Source organism: Lycorma delicatula, chromosome 1 (assembly GCF_047948215.1).
Source record: "Lycorma delicatula isolate Av1 chromosome 1, ASM4794821v1, whole genome shotgun sequence".
NCBI classification, from domain to species: domain Eukaryota; kingdom Metazoa; phylum Arthropoda; class Insecta; order Hemiptera; family Fulgoridae; genus Lycorma; species Lycorma delicatula.
Window position 1 is genome coordinate 115,220,615 of NC_134455.1, and position 19,385 is coordinate 115,239,999.

The window sequence follows — 19,385 nt, forward strand, 5'->3', positions numbered from 1 at the left end:
TTAAAAATACGTTTCTTTATTTGCTGTTTATTCACTTTATATTTGTTTTAGTTGATGGTACATACTCTACATGGTGAAGTAGTGGCTACAACTGCTGGTTGTAAGTACTCTGAATAAGCAGAGCCTGGCTTAAGCCCAACCCTAGTCCTGCTTATGCCTTTTGGAGCAAGGGTCATTATCTGAGCTTTGTGATTGCTCAGGCCAAATATTTGACTGATCCGGTAGGCTTGGTGATTGTCAGAACCAGAGTCTAGGAAGCAACCTAAGCCCAAGCAGGGTAAAATTGGTGAGGTCGCAGAGAGGAGGGCAGGTGATTTCTCTGCCTCCTCTGCTGATGATTGCTCAAGTGCAACCACCATGGATCAAAGGAAGATGTTATTGGTGATTTTTTGAAGGCCAATGGGAAGGCTGGTAGTTCTGTTCTTCTTGTGGTAGTATTTGAAGACCAATTTGAACGATTGATGGTGTTTTTAAAGAACCCTCAAAGTGCCTTTGCCAATGTTTGAAGTAGAGTCATTCCAATGATTTAGTTTAAAGCAATTATGTTAGTTTTGGCTGACAACTATAAGACCTTAGACTCTAAGCCTGCTGAGGTAAGAGAGGTTTAGTCAAGAAGATGGTTTCTGTTCCAGTTGCTGCTCCCAAGCTTGCTGTTAGTGCACAGCATAGGCATTACACCAAGGTTTTAAAGGATAAATGAGAGGCTAGCTTGTTCTGGAAGTCCAAGGTAATCTTCCTAAATAGGAAGGAGGGTTCGGCAAAAACAAACACAGAAATGAAAGATGAATTTCAGGTTGTGCCATGTAGTAAGAGGTCAAACCTAAAAATACAGAATATTAGGTAAAAAACAAAAAGGATTGGTTGTCATTGCTGATGATAAAGTGACAGTTAGGGTGATTTTGTACTATATTCGAAATGAAAGATGTGTATAAGAGTTTATTACCTGTGATATTAACAGTCATCTTGCTGAGGATAAGCTAATGGCTCTTAGAGAACAGAATACTGAGCTAGACAAGGTGACCTTTTAAGACAGGAAGGTGTATGCAGAGCACTACCACAGAGTTTTGGAGGTTAGGTCAGTTCTTAAGAGATTTATTTCTGAGTGAAGGTTATTTATTGACTTCACATCTTGCAGGATCAAAGAATATTGGATGTGCAACGGGTATTATGCTGATATAGTTCAGGTTGAATTGGGAGAGATTGCTGTTCGTAGGAGTCTTGATATTGTTCGTCTACAGCATACTTATGTAGTGATGGTGACATCCAGGATTTAGTGGTTGGCAGAAGTTTCATTGTTATCCTGGAAGAATGTCTGCTTTTTTGTGCAGAATGGAACTTTATTGCACCTTCCAGTATCTCTCTCTTCAGAACTTTCATCTTTATGTTGTAAGTTCTTAACTCCAGTATAGGCACTGGTAAAATGACATTTGTAGGTATGGGCTAAGATCCTTAGATTTTGTAGCAATAGTCTGGTTGTGTTGGGTGTAGATGTAAATGAAAAGTTTCCTATGTGGCATAGTGATTTTACTTATGACAGTGGGGAATAGGTTGAAGGATTTATTGCCCAGTATAGTTTAGAAGTAATTTTTCTGGTGAGCTGCTCACTTATGCTGGGATGGCGGATTTTAGTGGCATTAACATTGATGTCACTGTTGGCAGGGATTTCTCTGGTAGGGTTTGTAACTGATCAGTAGTTTGTTGTTTGAGGCATGCCTATAGATATAATAATGTTACTGTTCAGCAGAGGCATTTCTTGCACAGCAGGGTAGAATGGAGAAAATTTGTTGATATTATATTAATTCAACCAGACTCTGTGTCTTGGACTGGGGTTTGGAAGGCTTGGAGTTAGTAGACCTGGCAGAGAGATTATCTTGGGCATTCATCTACACTGCTGAAAGTTCCATTCCACAAAGTTCTGGTCGAGAGAGGATTGCTCCATGGTGGAATAGGGAGGTCTCTTTTGAAGCTGTCAGGAAGTTGTCTAAAGCGAGCCGTTCAGTGTGAGTGTGATCTTGGACAGTGAGCAGATTTGGTGGTTGATTATCGGGAGAACTAAGGTCTTTTTACTTTGATAAAGTTTGAAAAGCAAACATGGATTCTTGGCGTTCCTTTGTTAAAGGAACAAGGTAATAAGGATCAATGGGGGTTTTTTGTATACTGTGCATTAGGGCATAAGCGAAAAAAGGCATTCTTTTCATTGATTATGAGAGGTTGACATCGTGAATTTGTTGAAAATCACTATAGTTTTTGTTCTGGCAAGGGAATTGAGGACACAATATTATAATTAATATTGTTTGAAATAGTAATATTGGGTATTTTCTCAATTCACATATCTGGTGCCTCCAACAATCTGTGGTGGCCCTCTGCCTTATTTCAGCAACAGTGTACTAGTAATGAAATGCAGGTTATATCACATAGTTGTTCCAGTCATTGAGGTGATACTTTGTGGATGCTTATGAGGTAAGAAGACACTTCAAAGGCTTGTTCCCAGAGCAGTGTGCTAGGCCCTCTGTTGTGGGTTGTTGAGTTTGATTCTCTGATGGGGCTGAGCCTTGCCCAGCGGATGTTGTGTCATTGCTTATTTCGAAGATTGGAGGCTTATGGAATGAGGTTGAACTCAGGACAACCCGTGCCTGCAGGATACTCAGAGCTGTTGGGCCATCAACGCAAGGTGCATTCAGACCGGTCAAAACCATGATGATGCTGCTAAAAGACCAATTGGCTATGATGTGACAGGTACTATCACATCGTACAAGTACTGTACACAAGTAGTACTGACACAAGTAGGTCAAATCTACTGTAAGTAGTACTGACACAAGTAGGTCAAACCTACTGTAAGTAGGTTTAACCTGGGTGTCAGGGACCTATTTGGGTGCTCTTTCCATCAAGATCTTTGCAAAGGTGTTTGCATAGGTCTTTGCATTTGTGCCCTGGTTAACTAGATATTTGCATAATTGAATTGTTTTTTTGTGGGATTTGAAAACTCTGATGGTCTGACATTCGGTGTGGGGCTTTGTTGGCCTTGATCCCAGGGCGGTCAGGTTGGAGCAGTAAATAATAATAAGCAGTAAATTTATTTGGATATAGTGAAAATATTTGCAAACAGATCTGTAGCGTAAAATGTTGATATTTAGATGCTGGCTGTTGAAGAAAATGTTAAATTGTCAAAAGAGATTTCCATTTGGCAAGAACAGATAAAAAAACATGTGCAGCACCAGGAGACACTAATGGCAGAATTAGCTGATGTTAAACAGAGCCATAAGGTGTGTTTGGTATTATTGTACTCTTCTCTTAATTTAACTTTTTCATTAAATGGATTTTATTATTTAATACATTATGTAATGAAGTTGAATATGTTAATTGTAATAATAAAACTTAATTTGTGCTGGAATATGTTTCAAGTAAAACATGTTTATTAATTCTTAGTTAATGATTTATTAACTCTTGCCAAAGCAGTTCTATTGATTTTTTTTACTAAGTATCATTTTTTCTTGTATCCTTAACAAATAGATCAGTTGAATATAATTCTTATTAATGAAATATATTTTTTGAAATATTCACCCAGAATACAACCTTACTTTTTTTTACTTCTCAAAGCCTTTTCTTTACTTAATCAAGTCACATATTCGTGAAAACTGTTATCACTTAACATATCATGAATTTTTAAAAAAGCACTGGGATGAAACTTCTACATATTTGTAGATATTACGGAATTTAACAATTCTATTACACCAGCTTATAATTTTTCACCCTTTGAAAGGACCTTTTTTAATATATAATATATGGCAGAAATTTTACATGACTGTCTTTAACTAATGCATGTATGAATAGTTTATCTCTGATTGCTCATTACTTGATGAATCTGCTCTCATGCAAAATAAGCCTAGGTTTGATCAGCTTTTTCTATTTGTCCCATTCAAAATTTATTTTCTTGTAACTGAATTACGTGTTGGAAAAGCTAATAATTTTTCTGATAGGTGTCTGTCAAACATTGGAAAATAGATATAAATTTTCTTATTGGTAGTGTAGTAGTTTAAGCATATTAATGAAACAATGTAGCATCCTTAAATTTTTCTTCTTTTGATATTTGAAGCTCTTTGCTATTTGTGCGGTCTTTAGTTGTATAATTTCTGTGATATAACTAACCATTAGTGGTGGCTATCATATACAATATACATTGTTGGTGATTAGGGAGTAGAACAAGACTGCTGAGCAAAAATTACTATTTGGAGAATATGTTAATGGTAATTACAACTATGGGATCAGGAATGAGATGTGGAACTGTTAACAAATCCTATTACTTTTATAATGATTTGTATGATGTACAGCTAATTGTGTGTAATGAACCAGAACAATGACATGTGAAGTAGTGCTGAAAGTTATGATTGAATTGAAGGGCAAGAAGGATACAGAAGATGATTGAATTAGTAAAAAAAAATCCTAAAAGCAGGAGGAGTGGCCCTGGCAAAGATTTTATCCTCTCTTTTGATGAAATACTGATCAATGGAAGCACTTTAGGATCATGCTATTTCATAAGGACATCAGGAATAAAGTGTAGAAAATTATAGGCTTGTATTATTATCAGCATTGTGAAGACTGATAACAAGACTGCTAAATAATAAAATATTAAATGTAATAGAGTTTAATGCCAGAACAGGATGGTTTTAGGAAAGGATTTTCAACAAGAGCTTGTTTATATACTATGTCAGTTAATTATAAAGGCTGAGGAATAATTTTACTTTTTATTTATGTTTTGTTTGTTTTAGCTTCATAGTATCTCTCATAATAGCAGTAGGTCTGGAAAGTAAGTACACAAACATAATAAGAAAGTTTTATAGTAGAGAACTGTTTTATTGAGAATGAGTCTAGAGGTGAACTGTCTCTCCTGTATGTGTAAGTCCCTTTCTTATTGACTGTTTTATTATTGTAATGAAGTCCTTCAAAGGTGTAGTGACAACTAAAAAAGGAATAAATGAGAAGGGTCTTAATAACTTGAAATTTGTTGTGACATAGTGCTGAAGGTCCTACCATAGAATCCTACTGTAGACGTCAGAAACATAGCATGACAAATTACATTCAAGAAAATTCAGACTCATAGCCCTTTATGGAAAAGTTTTGGTCACTGAAGAAAAAAAGGGCCTACGTGGAAAAACCATGGTGACATAAAATGCCATTGAAAAATAAAGAAAAGTGTGGTATTTAATTATTTATTCTTCCAGTATTAATGTATGGGTGTCAAATTTGGTCTGCTACAACTTGAGTAAGAAAGAGTATGCAGAGGATATTGATTGTTAAAAGTTTGACTGTTAAAAGGTTGGGACAAAGTCAGAAGTATGATTGTAAAAGGAATTGTGCTAATAAGAGATGCCACAGGGTTTAATAGAAAAGTGAAATGGGAGTAGGCTGAACATTTGAGTAGAAAAAAAATTGTCAGTGGAGTAAGATACTGATGGAATGGACATTTCTAAAAAAAATAATTGTACAGTTTAAAATATGGCAGAATGAAATTAGAAAGGAAGGAGTAAATTTGCATTGTTTGGCAGGTTTTAGTGGATAGTGGAGGATGAAGTTCAAGGAAGTGGAAGAGTGGTGAATGTTGGATTCCCCCCAAAAAAATTAGAAGTACCTTAATGGAAGGTCTACATATTTTACCTAAAAGAAAAACGTTTTTGTAGATATCAGTCATGTAATTTTTGGGTCTTTTCTATTTTTACCCATAATAGTTTTTTTGCTTTATGATTTACATCTTAGTAATTGCTCATGTAATAATTATATACTTTAAGTATAAAATCTAACCAAACTTAACTTACACTATCTTTGCTCGCTAATCTTAACTAGCAAGTGAAGTGAGCGTAGGTTAAGTTTGGTTAGATTATATTTATAATTTCTCTGCAAATTATAATTATAACATGAGCAATTACTAATACATAACATTAAAAAAATCATTGTGGGGGAAAACAGAAAAGACAATCATTTTTTTATGTGAATGTCTGCAAGTGCTCTATTATTATTATTATTATTATTATTATTATTATTATTATACTATTTCTCGAATTTTAATAATGTCCAATTACTTTGAGCTTATTTTTAAAATATAATTATTGTGTACGAATAAAACTTATTCATGAAAGAGTACTCACTTGTCATATAATTATAAAAAACCTGCATTATAATGGAGAAATAGATAATTTATAATATTTTGTTACAGAATGATGAAATTGTTAATAAAAAACTAAGACAAGAACTTCAAGAGATGGAGAATTTATGTTCTTCAAGGCAAAGAGTAATTTTTGAAGTCACTGAAAAAAATTCTTTACTTACAGAAGAGTTACAAGCAGTTAATTGTGAGTTGTCTGGTATTATCAGGAAAACAGAAAAACTACAGAAAATAATCTCTAATAATGAGGAAGAGTTTGCCAGTTTTAATCGACAAATATTATCAAATAAAAAATTAATTACCCAACTCAATGATAGAAATTTTGCCATTATAAAAAAATTAGGTACGTTAAATTTGGGGTTATGTGACTGTATTAAGAATGCAGCAAAAGTAGAAAAAAATGTTGCTAGCAAAGAAGTAGAACTGAATGATTTACAACAACAAGAATTATTAGATGGACGAATAATTCATGATCTCAATGAAAGAAATTCTTCCCTTATTCAAAACTCAGAGTTACCTGAGAGTAGTCAGAAAACCACAGAATTAGTGAATGTTATTTATGATAATGAAATAAAACTGCCTAATTTAAATGAACAAATATCATTAAATGAAAATTTAAATGCTAATCGCAATGAAAAAAATTCTTCTCTAATAGAAAATCTAAATAAATTAAAATTTGAGTTATCTGATAGCATTAAGAAAACAGAAGAATTAGAAACAATTATTGCCAATCATGAAGTACTGTTTATCAACTTTAATACACAGATGCTATCAAATAAGAAGATAATTGAAGAACTCTATGAAAAAGATTCATTAAGCATTAAGAAAATACAAGAATTAGAGAAAGTTATCATTGATGAAGAAACCCAGTTTATGAATTTAAACACACAAATATTATCAAATGAAGAAATAATTTCTGAACTCAATCAAAGGATTTCTTCTCTTATTCAAAGTTCTGATAAATTAAAATCAGAGTTATCCAGTTGTTTTAAGGAACGAGAAGAGTTAGAAAATACTATCAATAGTAATAAAATACAATTAAATAATTTTAATGAACAGGTTTTACGTAATGCAATAACAAATGAAGAACTCAATAAAAAAATTTCTTCTCTTATTCAAAATTCAGAAAAATTAAATCTAGAATTATCCAGCAGCATTAAGAAAAGAGAAGAATTAGAAAATATTATTGCTAATAATAATGTGAAGTTGAGTAACTTAAAAAAAGAGGTATTGTCAAATCAAAAAAACCTTTCTGAAATCAAAGAACAAAATTCTTTACTTACAGAATGCTTAGACACAGTAAGATCAGAATTATTTGTCGTTGTTAAGAAAAGCTATGAACAAGAAGACATAAGTGAAAAGGAAAATAAACTGAATAATTTGTTGGACCAAATATCATCAAACGAGAACTTAATTAAGGAACACCAAGGATCTGTGAAAAGGCATGAAGATGCTTTTCAAGAAGACCTTGAAAAATGCAGTAAAACTAAAGCTTTATTGGAATTGGTCAGAGAAGAACACATGAAACTAATAGAGGATGTTCAGTCGTATGTATTTCTTATGCTAATTTTTATTATAAATGTTCTCTTTCTGAAAAAAATTTGTTTGTTTAAATGTTTCGATTCAAGAAATATTATTTTTGGACTGGTTAAAAAATTATTGTAATGGTTTTGCACATTAAATATAACCCTTAGATGACGTGCAGGTCAGGATCATGTAGCGAGCTAAGTATAATGGTTTATTTTTCATTAGTGTATCTTTCATTTATTTCTATCCTTGTGGTTATTAATAAATACTTTTATGTTGTATTATTCTTCTGAAGCTACTAAAATGATTGATAACAATAGTTTTTATGAAAAAAGCAATTTATAATTGCTTTTTTAAATAATTGCTATTTTTTAAAAAATAACATTTTTAAATGCATGTAGATAATCTATTAACTTTTAAAGTTATTTTTGGTACTTAAATCCAGGTACACTTAGCTGTGATAATTATGATAATTAAGTTCTTTAGCATCTGAAAAATGCCCAGCATGACTACTTCATACCTGCTGGATGGAAGGAAGAGATTCTACTGGAAGTTTTCCAAAATATATTCTGTTATGATAATCTGTAGTGAGTGGTAATGAAAGAATACAAATTCCAGCAACATCATTATGTATTCTAATTTTATTTCCATGATTAAAAACTTTTTTGTAAAATCATCAAATATTATTATTAAAATTGTTAGAGCCTTTCATCTGATGGTTTATTTGGAAAAACTGATCTGGCTAAACATTTTGAATTTTTCATGATTTGGGAACTAATTAACAATTGCTTGTGGTTTGTACATGTTATCAGCAGTGAAAATTGTAACAAAGTATTATTCAGTCTTAAAAATTTCTTTTATTTGAACTTTATTTGTTCATTTGATGTATTGTTGAAGTTGTAATGATCCATTGTGATAAATTATTTTTCTTTGTTTGTGTAAAATATATTAAGGTTTTAATGTGGGTGGCTGTTTGATGTTAGCGTATGTTCAACTACATAATGAATGCTATAATTTAACATTTATCAGCTGTTTCATAGAGCCAAATCATAAATCCATTGCCACTAAAATGTTACATACATACACAGAGAACTATGAAATTTTAATACACTAGTATTGTGAAATATAAAAGCACAGTATACAATATTAAAACCATGTAACAATATCTAACAACCATTCAATATCAGCCTTTTCAAACTTAAATTAATGTCTTACTCAAAAAACCTGTTAGCAGTAATATCAGCTAGATTGTAAATCAGTAGCATCAGTCACTAAGTATTGGTATGAAAGTGGTGTATGACATGAGTTGAACAAATGCTGCAATAAAATTTGTTTGGTTCAATTTGTCATTAGGAATAATAGGTTTGATTTATTCCACTTGAATATTCCACTAGAATATGACTTGCAAACTAAGTTTGTAGTTAGCAAGGATAATTTTTTATATATCAGACAACATATAATTTTTGTCTATACTTATGTTGGAGATAAGATAAAAAACATTTTTAGCTATCAGTGGTACGCAATGACTGTATATGCAAGCAACTCTTGCTTCTATCTTTCCAACATTCTGTTCACATAAAATATAATTTTATTGCCTACATTCAACAAACTTCTCAATAAACTTATTGAAAACTGTATATGTAGATAGGGAATCTTGGAGAGCTGCATCAAACCAGTCAAATGACTGAAGACAAAAAAAAATATGTAAAAAGAATCAGTTAAATTATTTATTATGAAAATATTAAAACAGTGTAAATTTTCAAACATTTCTTTGCTTAATGCCTTTGACTACTTGTTTTACATAATATACTTATGTCAACAATGGTACCATTAGCAATCTTTTCTCTGATGAAATGATATCTCATATCTATGTGTTTCATACATGTATGATTTTCAGGATTGCAACTTTAAATGCAAGACAGGATTTTCTTATATATTAAAACCACCAAAATAAATTAAAATATTTCTTAATCACGCTTCACTAGTTACTGTACTTAGTGTCACATATTCAGCTTTAGTACTTGAAAATGAAACACATTTATTAACTTTTAAAGTTATTTTTACAGAGATAATAATTTCAAGATACTAATTTACAAAAAAAATTGAAGAAGAGTAACCAGTTGTCAATCTTTTACAATCCACCCCAGTCAACATCCGCATATCTAGAATTGTATCAGTCTCAATCCGTTTATAAATTAAAACTAAATTCAAAGAACTTTTAAAGTAATAAAGAACACATTTTAGTGTTCTAGAAAATCATTCAAAACAGTAATAGCATTAGTTTCATTTGAAATCTTCATCACCATGTTTCATTACTTCCGCACAGGTCATTGGTTTGTCGTTGTGTTGACATTAAAACTTGTTTCATAATCATTCAATAATGTTAAATGATCTTAATTTAATAAAGTTACCTTGTCTTTTGTCTTCCAAGATTATTATTTTCTTCTCACATTTCTTTTTTTTTCCTTTTGGGTCGCCATCTCATTCCTCTCTTACAATATTTGTCTTTCTTCTGTTATCTCTTTCTTCTTCTGTTATCTCTTTCTTCTTCTGTTATCTCTTTCTTCTTCTGTTATCTCTTTCACTTCATCTGTATTTCCCCTCATTCTTTTCATACTGAATTTCATTGATAATTTCTGGCATTTCAATTATACTTTCAAATTCTTTTCCTTCTTTTTGTTGATAAACACAGTCTCTTGCTACTTCTATGTTATCTTGGTTTCTTATATATAAATTCTATATCCCTTGGTTTCTTCATTGTATCCCATGAATACTGAACTTTTAGCATTCCATTTCAATCTTTTTTTTTTGAGATAAATGTACATACACTTCTGAACCATAGATGCATGCTGGTTTATCTCAAGATGTTTACTAAACCATAATTCAAACTGTGTTTTTCCTTCTACTGTACTGTACTGATTCTATTTAAAATATAAGTAGTATTCATTGCTTCTGCCTTAGAACATTTCTACAGTGATTTTGCTTATAGTGTAGTTTTAGCTGCCTTCACCATGGTTCCCATCTTCCTCTCAACCTACCATTCTATTTAGGAGTATATGTTACTTTTTTGATGAACTAACATATTCCTTCTTTCAATAGTAGATGATTTTTCATTTTCATTTACAATTTCATACTGTTGTCTAATCTTAAAAACTTATCTCATTATCTGTGATGTTCTTTGATATTAAATATAATTTTAATTTTTCATATACTTCACTATTTTGTTTAAGAAAATACAGTACTTTGTAATAAGAATAATCATCTTTGATCAACATTGAAATATCTACAACCTCCAAGGTATTTTACCTTGATGAGACCATATAGATCAATAAGTGTGATCTCACATGTTTAGTTGGTTATCGTGTTGCTTGGACTGAATGAAACCATATGTTCTTTGTCTTTTATACAAGCAGTACACAAATCTTGTTCATTAGATGTAAGTTTATGGTAATTGTTTTTCAAAAATATTATGTTTTCAAAGTTTTGCAAAAATGCTCATGCCATTGTGTGTAACACTAACATTATTATTTTTTGTAAATTTCTATACATTTTGGGGTACATACGTATTAACACCACCGCAGCTACAGCTTTATTTAAAAACAAAGTAGTCAGTTGGATTTCGATGGAAAATAGGCCGATATAGAGTTTAACATAGATTCAAAACAGTCTCTTTATTAATCTTAATAAATGGTTATTTATATTTATTTATTTTATAAATATAATTTAACCAAACTTAACATATGCTTGCTTCGCTCGCTAACCTTGACTAATTAACTGTAATTTTTTGAGTATTTATTTAATAAATTCAGTAATTATTGCAATTATTTATTATTTTTTAAATAATCAAAACACTCCTGTTAATTAGTCAAGGTTAGCGAGCGTAGGTTAAGTTTGGTTAAATTATATTTATAAAATAAATAAATATAAATAACCATTTATTAAAATTAATAAAGAGGCTGTTTTGAATCTATCGACCTATTTTCCATCGAAATCCGATTGACTACTTTGTTTTTAAATAAAGTTGTAGCTGCGGTGGTGTTAGTAAGTACCCATTTTGGTCCAAAATCATATTGTATCCCATACTCAAAATACAATTCACTGAAAATTAACTTTGTATCCAATACATGCAGAACGTTATTATTTAATGATGTTTAAATCCATTCAAGATAATTGTAAATACCTATGACTTTTATTTTTGATCATCTCTTGTTACATATTTTGGAGTTTCAATTTTTTTATTATCTTTCAGTAGTTCTTGTGACTGACATGCTCATACCGCTACCCAATATTCTCCAGACAAGCCACCAAACATACTTGTATTTTTTTTCTTTTTCTAATCTAAAATGTTCATTAATCAAGAATCCTTTTTTTCTGCAATTAAAACATTTCCTTTTACTGCATTACTTGCCAAAGCAACTGCTTGTTCTGTGCTGACTATTATTCAAACATTCCTCTTCAACTAACAAGTTGACAACAAATCATTCAGTTTCTGATTTTCAGTTGGAACTGATTTCCCATGCAGATATCAAATGTTTAAAATTATCATGCAATGACATCAAAATTTTTGTTATAGTCATCTGATCTGACGCTGTTCTACCAAATTGCTTATATTGATTAACCATTTCTTCAACTTTACTAAACAATGTAACTACACCTTAACCATCATATTTATAATTTAGAAATATGTTGTAATAAGTGAATACTTCTGGTTGAATTTTGCTCAAATATAATATCCAATTTTGATATTTTTTTTGTTCTCAAAACAATTTGACTTTACATCTTTGTTTAACCATGTGATATTTTCATTTTCTGGTTTTGGTGTAGTTTTTGTCAACAACATCAAATTTATTTATCCTTTTAAATATTAGTTTTTTTTTTAAATTTCTATGTAGTTAATTACTGGCACCTTCCACTTAATAATATTAATCATTTTACTCATTCCTTGTAACATTTTGTTACAAACCAACATTAAGCATTACAACAAGCTTAATCTCATACTGACAGTTTTCTAAAAATTTTTTGTGTGACATTCTGGGTCCATAATCTATTGAAAATGAAAAAAAATGTACACAAATATTTAATGAGGTATGAACATTTGATTAATCTTCCAATAGAGAATACAATAATATAAAAAACGTTTTTAGCCATTGATCATACGCACTGATTCTACATACAAAATATATATCAGTAGATCTTGCCAAACTTAACATTATGTGTGCATTGTATATATAAATTTTATTGCAATCTTTCAACAATGAATTTCCAGTACTCTCTAGTTTGTAGAGGTTTATTAACGCACTATTAACTGTTAGAACTAGATTGACTTGAGTTTGAACAACGCCTCAGTAATTTTATGCTATATTTAAATGCAGTAGAATGATTTAAGTATGTGTAAACACTGGTACTATTTTTCAAAGATTATATAAAGTAATATAATTGTTTTAATATAGATTGATCTGTTTTAGTTTGAAAAATGATAAAGATAAACTTCAGTTAATATACAATGAAGCTGTTGAAAACTGGGAAAATTTGAAAGTAGAACTGGCTGACAATAAAAAAATAGAAATGGATTTAGAAAACCAATTGATTTTGTCTAATCAAGAAATGGTAAGTTTTATTTTAAATTATCATTTTGCAGTAAGTTGTGAGATCATTTCTGCCAAGGTAGATTATCTATTAATCATGTAGTTACTCTGGAACGTGTTATTCAAATTACCTTTTTACTTTGCCAATTTCTGGTAGGAATAATTTTCAATTTTCAAAATGTATACGACATGGCATAGAGGAGAGGAATCCTTAATATACTTCATGAATGGAATGCAATTTTGTTGCATTTATCAGGGGTTTCCTTAGTAGTTGATCCTTTTAAGTTTTGGAGAGACTGTTCCAAAATATAACACATTTAGAATCGTGGTGTAAATTGACTGGATTCATGTTTTCCCTGAAAAAAAAGTGCATTTGCTTTTCATGGTTGAAGGTAAATGTTTTTATATGGTGAACCAGTTGAAACGTGCATGTGGATTAGATTTCTAGAATTATGGTTTGACGAATGACTGATATGGGTAACACATTTGAAGGAGCCGAAGGTAAAATGTTGGACATGCTGAGAGTGATATAATACCTGTTGGGGAGCCGGTTTGTATATGCATGTTGTGCTACTACTGAGCTTTGGTCTGTTCCTGCTTAAACTATGGCTACATGGCTTATTTGTCAGAACGGGCCACTGCTCTAAAGATGCTCGATGTTCTCCATCATTCATTTATCTGTCTTGCTACAGGTGAGTTTCTCTCAAGCCCTGTGGTATGTCTGATGGTGGACAGTGGTGAGCCATCTCTTTGGAATAGATGAAAGCCAATGATATGCTCCCATGTGGCTCTCATTAAAATGCAACCTTTGATGTGGTATTCTGCAACCAGCATGTTAATCAATTTGAGGAATAGCCATCATCTACTGTTCTATTTAGCATCAGCGCTCAAATTTACAATTACCTCCAGTAGCTTTAGCTGCAACAGAAAATTGTAATTTCAGTAGAAATTGCAATTACGTAGCTCTAAATGTACAGTTACCTCCAGTTCTTACTGTTGCTTCATGTTATTTACCCCTGGCAGCTTTCTCTAGTAAATTATTGCTTTAGTCTTTGTTGCTATCATAAGTACACAAATTCGGTTAAATTACAAGAAAAATTCTGTGATGTTATAAATAGTGTGAATCAATTCGTTGGTTGTGGTTTTGTGGTTGGCAACAAAACATACATGTTTGGCCTATCCAATATCTTCAGTATTTTCAATGCGGAGCTGTGTGCTATTAATAAGGCCTTAATATAATCAGCCCAACATTTTGACATGTAATGGTCTGGTATGTTTCCATGAGTGCCTTAACAGGCGATTGGTGACATCCTATTGTTTGTGAGATTCTGCTGGATCCCCAGCTATATTGGAATTTCAGGCAATGAGTGTGCTGATAGCGCGGCAAAAGGAGCCTGAAAGAAGCCTCTTTCAGTCTCCTTTTGCTAATCACGTTGTGTTGAACTATCTTGTCTGTTTTCTGAAGAGGATGGTTTATGATGAGTGACAAAGTAAATGGAATGCTACCGTCAGTAATAAACTTCATCCAGTTAAGTACACTGTGTCACTGTGCAGCTCTTCATGTAAGAGTAACTGTCGAGAGGAGGTAACTGTACACCACATCCTTGTGGATTGTGTTTGTTATGCAGCACGGCGTTGCAAGTTTGAACTAGATGCTAACATGCTAAATATGCTAGGAAGTAATGAAATGATGTTATATCTTATGTTCTATGATTTCTTAGGGTCATCCGTTTGCATTCAGTTATTTGAATTTTCTGTAGTATGTTTCAGCTGTCTATACCAATGTTAATTTTTAATATTTATTTATTTAAAATATAAATATCATGTCTGGGCGCTGATAACAATTTGTTGTGCGCTCAGGAAAAATCATTTAACTTAACATTTGTTCAGACCATAGATCCGCAAGAGGGCTGTAGTAAACCTCTGTGCTGGATAATGTGTGTTTGTGGTGTAAACAGGTATTGTTTTGATTTAAATAGTAGTGTTTAAGTATTCATTTCTGTTTTTTAACTTTACATCTCATCAGGTAAGTGAAAATTTATTATCTGTTGTAAATCATAAATTGAAGCCTGAGTACAGATTAAAAAACTATGCTGATGGATAAATCTCCCTTTTACCTTCAAAAGTTTCATAAAAAATCTGATCAGGGTTAACCATGTTTGAACTGTTTTGCAAAGTGCTTGTAGAGTAAAATGTTTTAAAAAATAGCTTACAGGGCTGAAAATTAAAAAATTTAGGAATATGATTCTTGAAAGAGTATTTTTTCCTTTAAATTACCTAAGTCACAAAGTTGACTAATGTAAAATAAAGTATGCATTAAAGTTTAATATCTTGACATTATTAACAGTTTAAAAGATATGTAAATAAAGTACGCAAGAATCCATAAATTGGTTCATACTAATAGGGATAAGGTAATGTTTTCTAGGAATGGTTATATACATGAGACTGTACCCCCTACCAACAATTTTGCAATTAGAAATGATGTTTTGTACACCACTTCCCCGTACAAATCATTACGAATTATGAGCAGGTTGCACTGTGCCAATAATCTAGATGCATGTCCTGATGATGATAATAAACAAAATTAGGTCTAAGTAGATGCAGTAGTTTTTAATTTTAGAATGGCCTTAAACCTTGTTATGTATGTGCATTAATGAAAGTGTTACACCTTTATTGCGGCTCATTTACTTGAGGCAATATTTAAAAAATAAATGCCACAGATATGGCATAAAAGTATTTAAGATTTGTGCTAAAGATTGTTTCACTTTAGAATTCAAAATATATTGTGGTAAAGACAAGGAAAATAAATGATAGGGGATAGTTTCCAAGAGAGTACTGTTAGAACTTGTTGAACCTTACACTAACTGTGGTAGAACTGTGCACATGGACAACTGGGTATGTCAGTGTTCATTTAGCTGAAAGCCTACTAAATAGGGAAACACATTTGATTGGTACAGTTAACAAAAAAGAACATTAAATCCACCTGATGTTAGTACCCAATTTAAAACTATGGTTGTTCATCAAAATAAAAACGTCTTAAGTGGAAAGATAAGAGACATTTTAGTGCTTTCAATGAAGCATACTGACCAAATGATGAACCGTAAAAGTAAATATAATGAAGTTCTGAAGCCTCAAACTATTGTTGATATAATAAGAGGTAAGTCATTCATTAACTGATCAGGTGGGGTCTTTAGTACTCCATTAAGGAGAACCCTTAAAAGGTATAGGAAAGTTTTACTTGATTTGCTACTCACCATAACTATCATTAATGCATTAAGCATTTATAAAACTGTAACTGGAAAGAAAATAACTATTACTTAGTTCAAGGAACAGCTAGTTGAAACATTATAAATGTGAGATGCAAATACAAACTGTTGTTCCCAAAGACCACACAATAATTAAAACTCTAAAATCAATTCAGTGTAAACTACGCTAAAAAAAAAGTAACTGCTCATGATAGGTACTATGCACAAAGAAAAACCAACAGTCAAAACAAAGTGCAGTGGCTGTGAAGTCGATGTATGTGCGAGTGCTTTGGAAAAACATATTTCCAAAAGTAAAAAAGCCAACAATATTTTTACTGTTTAAAGTATTTTTAGTATTAGGGCTAATTATTAGTATAGTGAAGTTGCTAACAGTTAATTATCATAATGAGTAATCAGCATCAGATTCCTGTTTACATAGAAAATGGAGTAAGTTATTTCTAAAATGGATACTATCTTATAGGAAAGATATACTATATATACTTTTAAACATTTATTTTTTGTTATTACTTTTATTTTTTCGTAATGAAATTTGTTGGTAATACATACATGTCACAACCTATGATGTATCCTCCATCACTAAGAGATGAATTTATCTCTCTCTTTTTTCGGGATAAAATACATTTGTTAAGCACAAATTTCATACGTTATATGTAACATAAAAATACATTAATTGATAATGTAAAGATAGCAGAAATGACCAGGCTTAAATTCACCTTAGCAAGTTGGCATAGTGAAAGATAAATATATCTCTCTTTGAAGTCGAGAGTTCAATTCAAATTCTAGTAAAGACAGTTACTTTTATACGGATTTGAATACTAGATTGTACATTTTTGGTGGTTGGGTTTCAATTAACCACATATCACAGAAATGATCGACCTGAGACTGTGCAAGACTAGACTTCATTTAACTCATAGTTATCATCCTCTGAAGTAATACCTGACCGATTTCCAGAGGCTAAACAGGAAAAAATATTTCTAATGGCAGTGAACCTATTAATCATTACATAGGTTTAAATTCTATTTTAAAACAAAATTTTAAGTCATCAAAAACATGCTTAAAAAATTTTAATTAAAATATATATATATATATATATGTTTGTGTTTGCTCTTAAGTTTTTATTATCTGCTTACTGAATTCTTGTTATTAGTTCATTGAATTTGACTGTTTATTGATTGAAGGTATTGTCTCTTAAAAAGAAAGATGTATTACAACAGCAACTTTCCTCCGAGTGTGAAGTATTAAAAAAAAAATTGGAATTGTTTGATGCACTGAAGAAAGATCTACTAAATGTTGAAAAAAATTATCAGGTTTTGTTATTCATTATTATATTATCCAATATTACTATTTTTTATAAGTTTTAATGCTAAGGTTATTAGATCAAGCAGTAGGTTTATTTGTAATTATGATAAAAATTTATTTAGAATATATACCCATTATAAATTGCTTTTTTTGGCATCAATTATTTTCAGTATATTTTTGATGTTTACAGCATTCTATAAAAATATTTTTGAAATTATTAGCAAAACCAAAATGCATGTCTGACTTCAATTAAGGGACAGCCTTTTTTTTTATTGTGTGTAAAGCCAATATTTGGGGAAAAAATTAATTTTATACTATTATAAACTTTTTTTAAGTAAATTTCTCATTTATTAATGTATTTTATCGTTTGCAGTTAGTAATGAACATTAGTTTTTATCAAAGGGTGAATATTTATGATCCAACAACAAAACTTTTCTTGGAAAAACTTTCCTGATCTTGGAAAGACTTGAATTCTAAAGTAATTCTTTATTCTCAAGAACAAACTAATATTATTGAGTGTTAAAAATTTGCTCCGAAAATATAAACAATATATTTTTAGATTCTGGATCTAGTAAATAATTAAATTAAAACCATATATATAAATATATATATATATATATATATTTGTCATGCTGGTTATACTGCATATCATATGTTTAGTGTATTTTGTTATGCTTTTGATGTAGCAAGTATATGCTTTTGATGTAGTAACGTTATCTAAGAAATATCGTAAGATACATTCAATTTATACTTGGTAGTAAAAATAAAATAACATAAACTTAATATATTCTGGTAATCTAGTAGTGTAGTACTTGTAGTGTGGGAATATACAAAGGCTGCTGAAAAAAATTCTGGTGAACATTTCAGAGTTTGTGCATGTTTGTATATATTATCGGATGAATAATTAGCAGTGTGTATTTACTAGAAGTAAGTTTTTTTTACTTAAGATTCAAAATTTTTTTTTTATTTTTTGTTACAGCATGAAAAAACAAAAGCAGAGAATTTAAGTGCAGAGGTTCATAAATTGGAAAATTTACGATCCTCAGATCAAGATGTTATATCTGACATCAGTGAAAAATATTCTCTTTTAAAGAAAAACTTGGAAACTGTAAAATTTGAGTGTTCTAATAGTAACAAAAAATCAGAAAAATTAGAGAAACAAGTAGCTGATTATAAAAATGAAATGGCTAATTTAAATACTCACATATTATCAAATGAAAAAAGAATTAAAGAACTTGCTGAAATTGACAAAGAGTATAATATTCTTCTAAAATCCCACAAAAGATGTGGTGAGATTAAAGCAGAATTAGAATCTCTTGATGAGATGTATGCAAAACTGTTAGTGGAGAATGAATCGTATGTATTTGTTATTTGTGGATTTAATTTTTAAATTAATTATTTTACTATTGTATTTTTCTTCTGAATAATTATTAAAAATGGGGAAAAAATTGCTAATAAAGCATTATTTATTTTTAAAAAGATCAGTCAAAAGTTAAATTTATTATTTAACACACATGGACAGTGTTTTATTTTCATAACATTAGCTCATGA

At 30.7% G+C, this 19,385-nt stretch overlaps 1 protein-coding gene across 1 annotated transcript in view; it reads left to right on the forward strand.

The window, feature by feature from the left end:
• Window positions 1-3,134: 3,134 nt before the first annotated feature.
• The window catches only part of LOC142317606 (uncharacterized), a 62,610-nt gene continuing 46,359 nt past the window's right edge, over window positions 3,135-19,385 (forward strand). Inside the window, exons 1-6 of the mRNA XM_075354163.1 lie at window positions 3,135-3,263; window positions 4,767-4,804; window positions 6,850-7,704; window positions 13,150-13,291; window positions 17,714-17,842; window positions 18,814-19,190. Coding sequence (XP_075210278.1) covers window positions 3,135-3,263; window positions 4,767-4,804; window positions 6,850-7,704; window positions 13,150-13,291; window positions 17,714-17,842; window positions 18,814-19,190 — 1,670 coding nt within the window. The remainder of the gene's footprint in view (window positions 3,264-4,766; window positions 4,805-6,849; window positions 7,705-13,149; window positions 13,292-17,713; window positions 17,843-18,813; window positions 19,191-19,385) is intronic.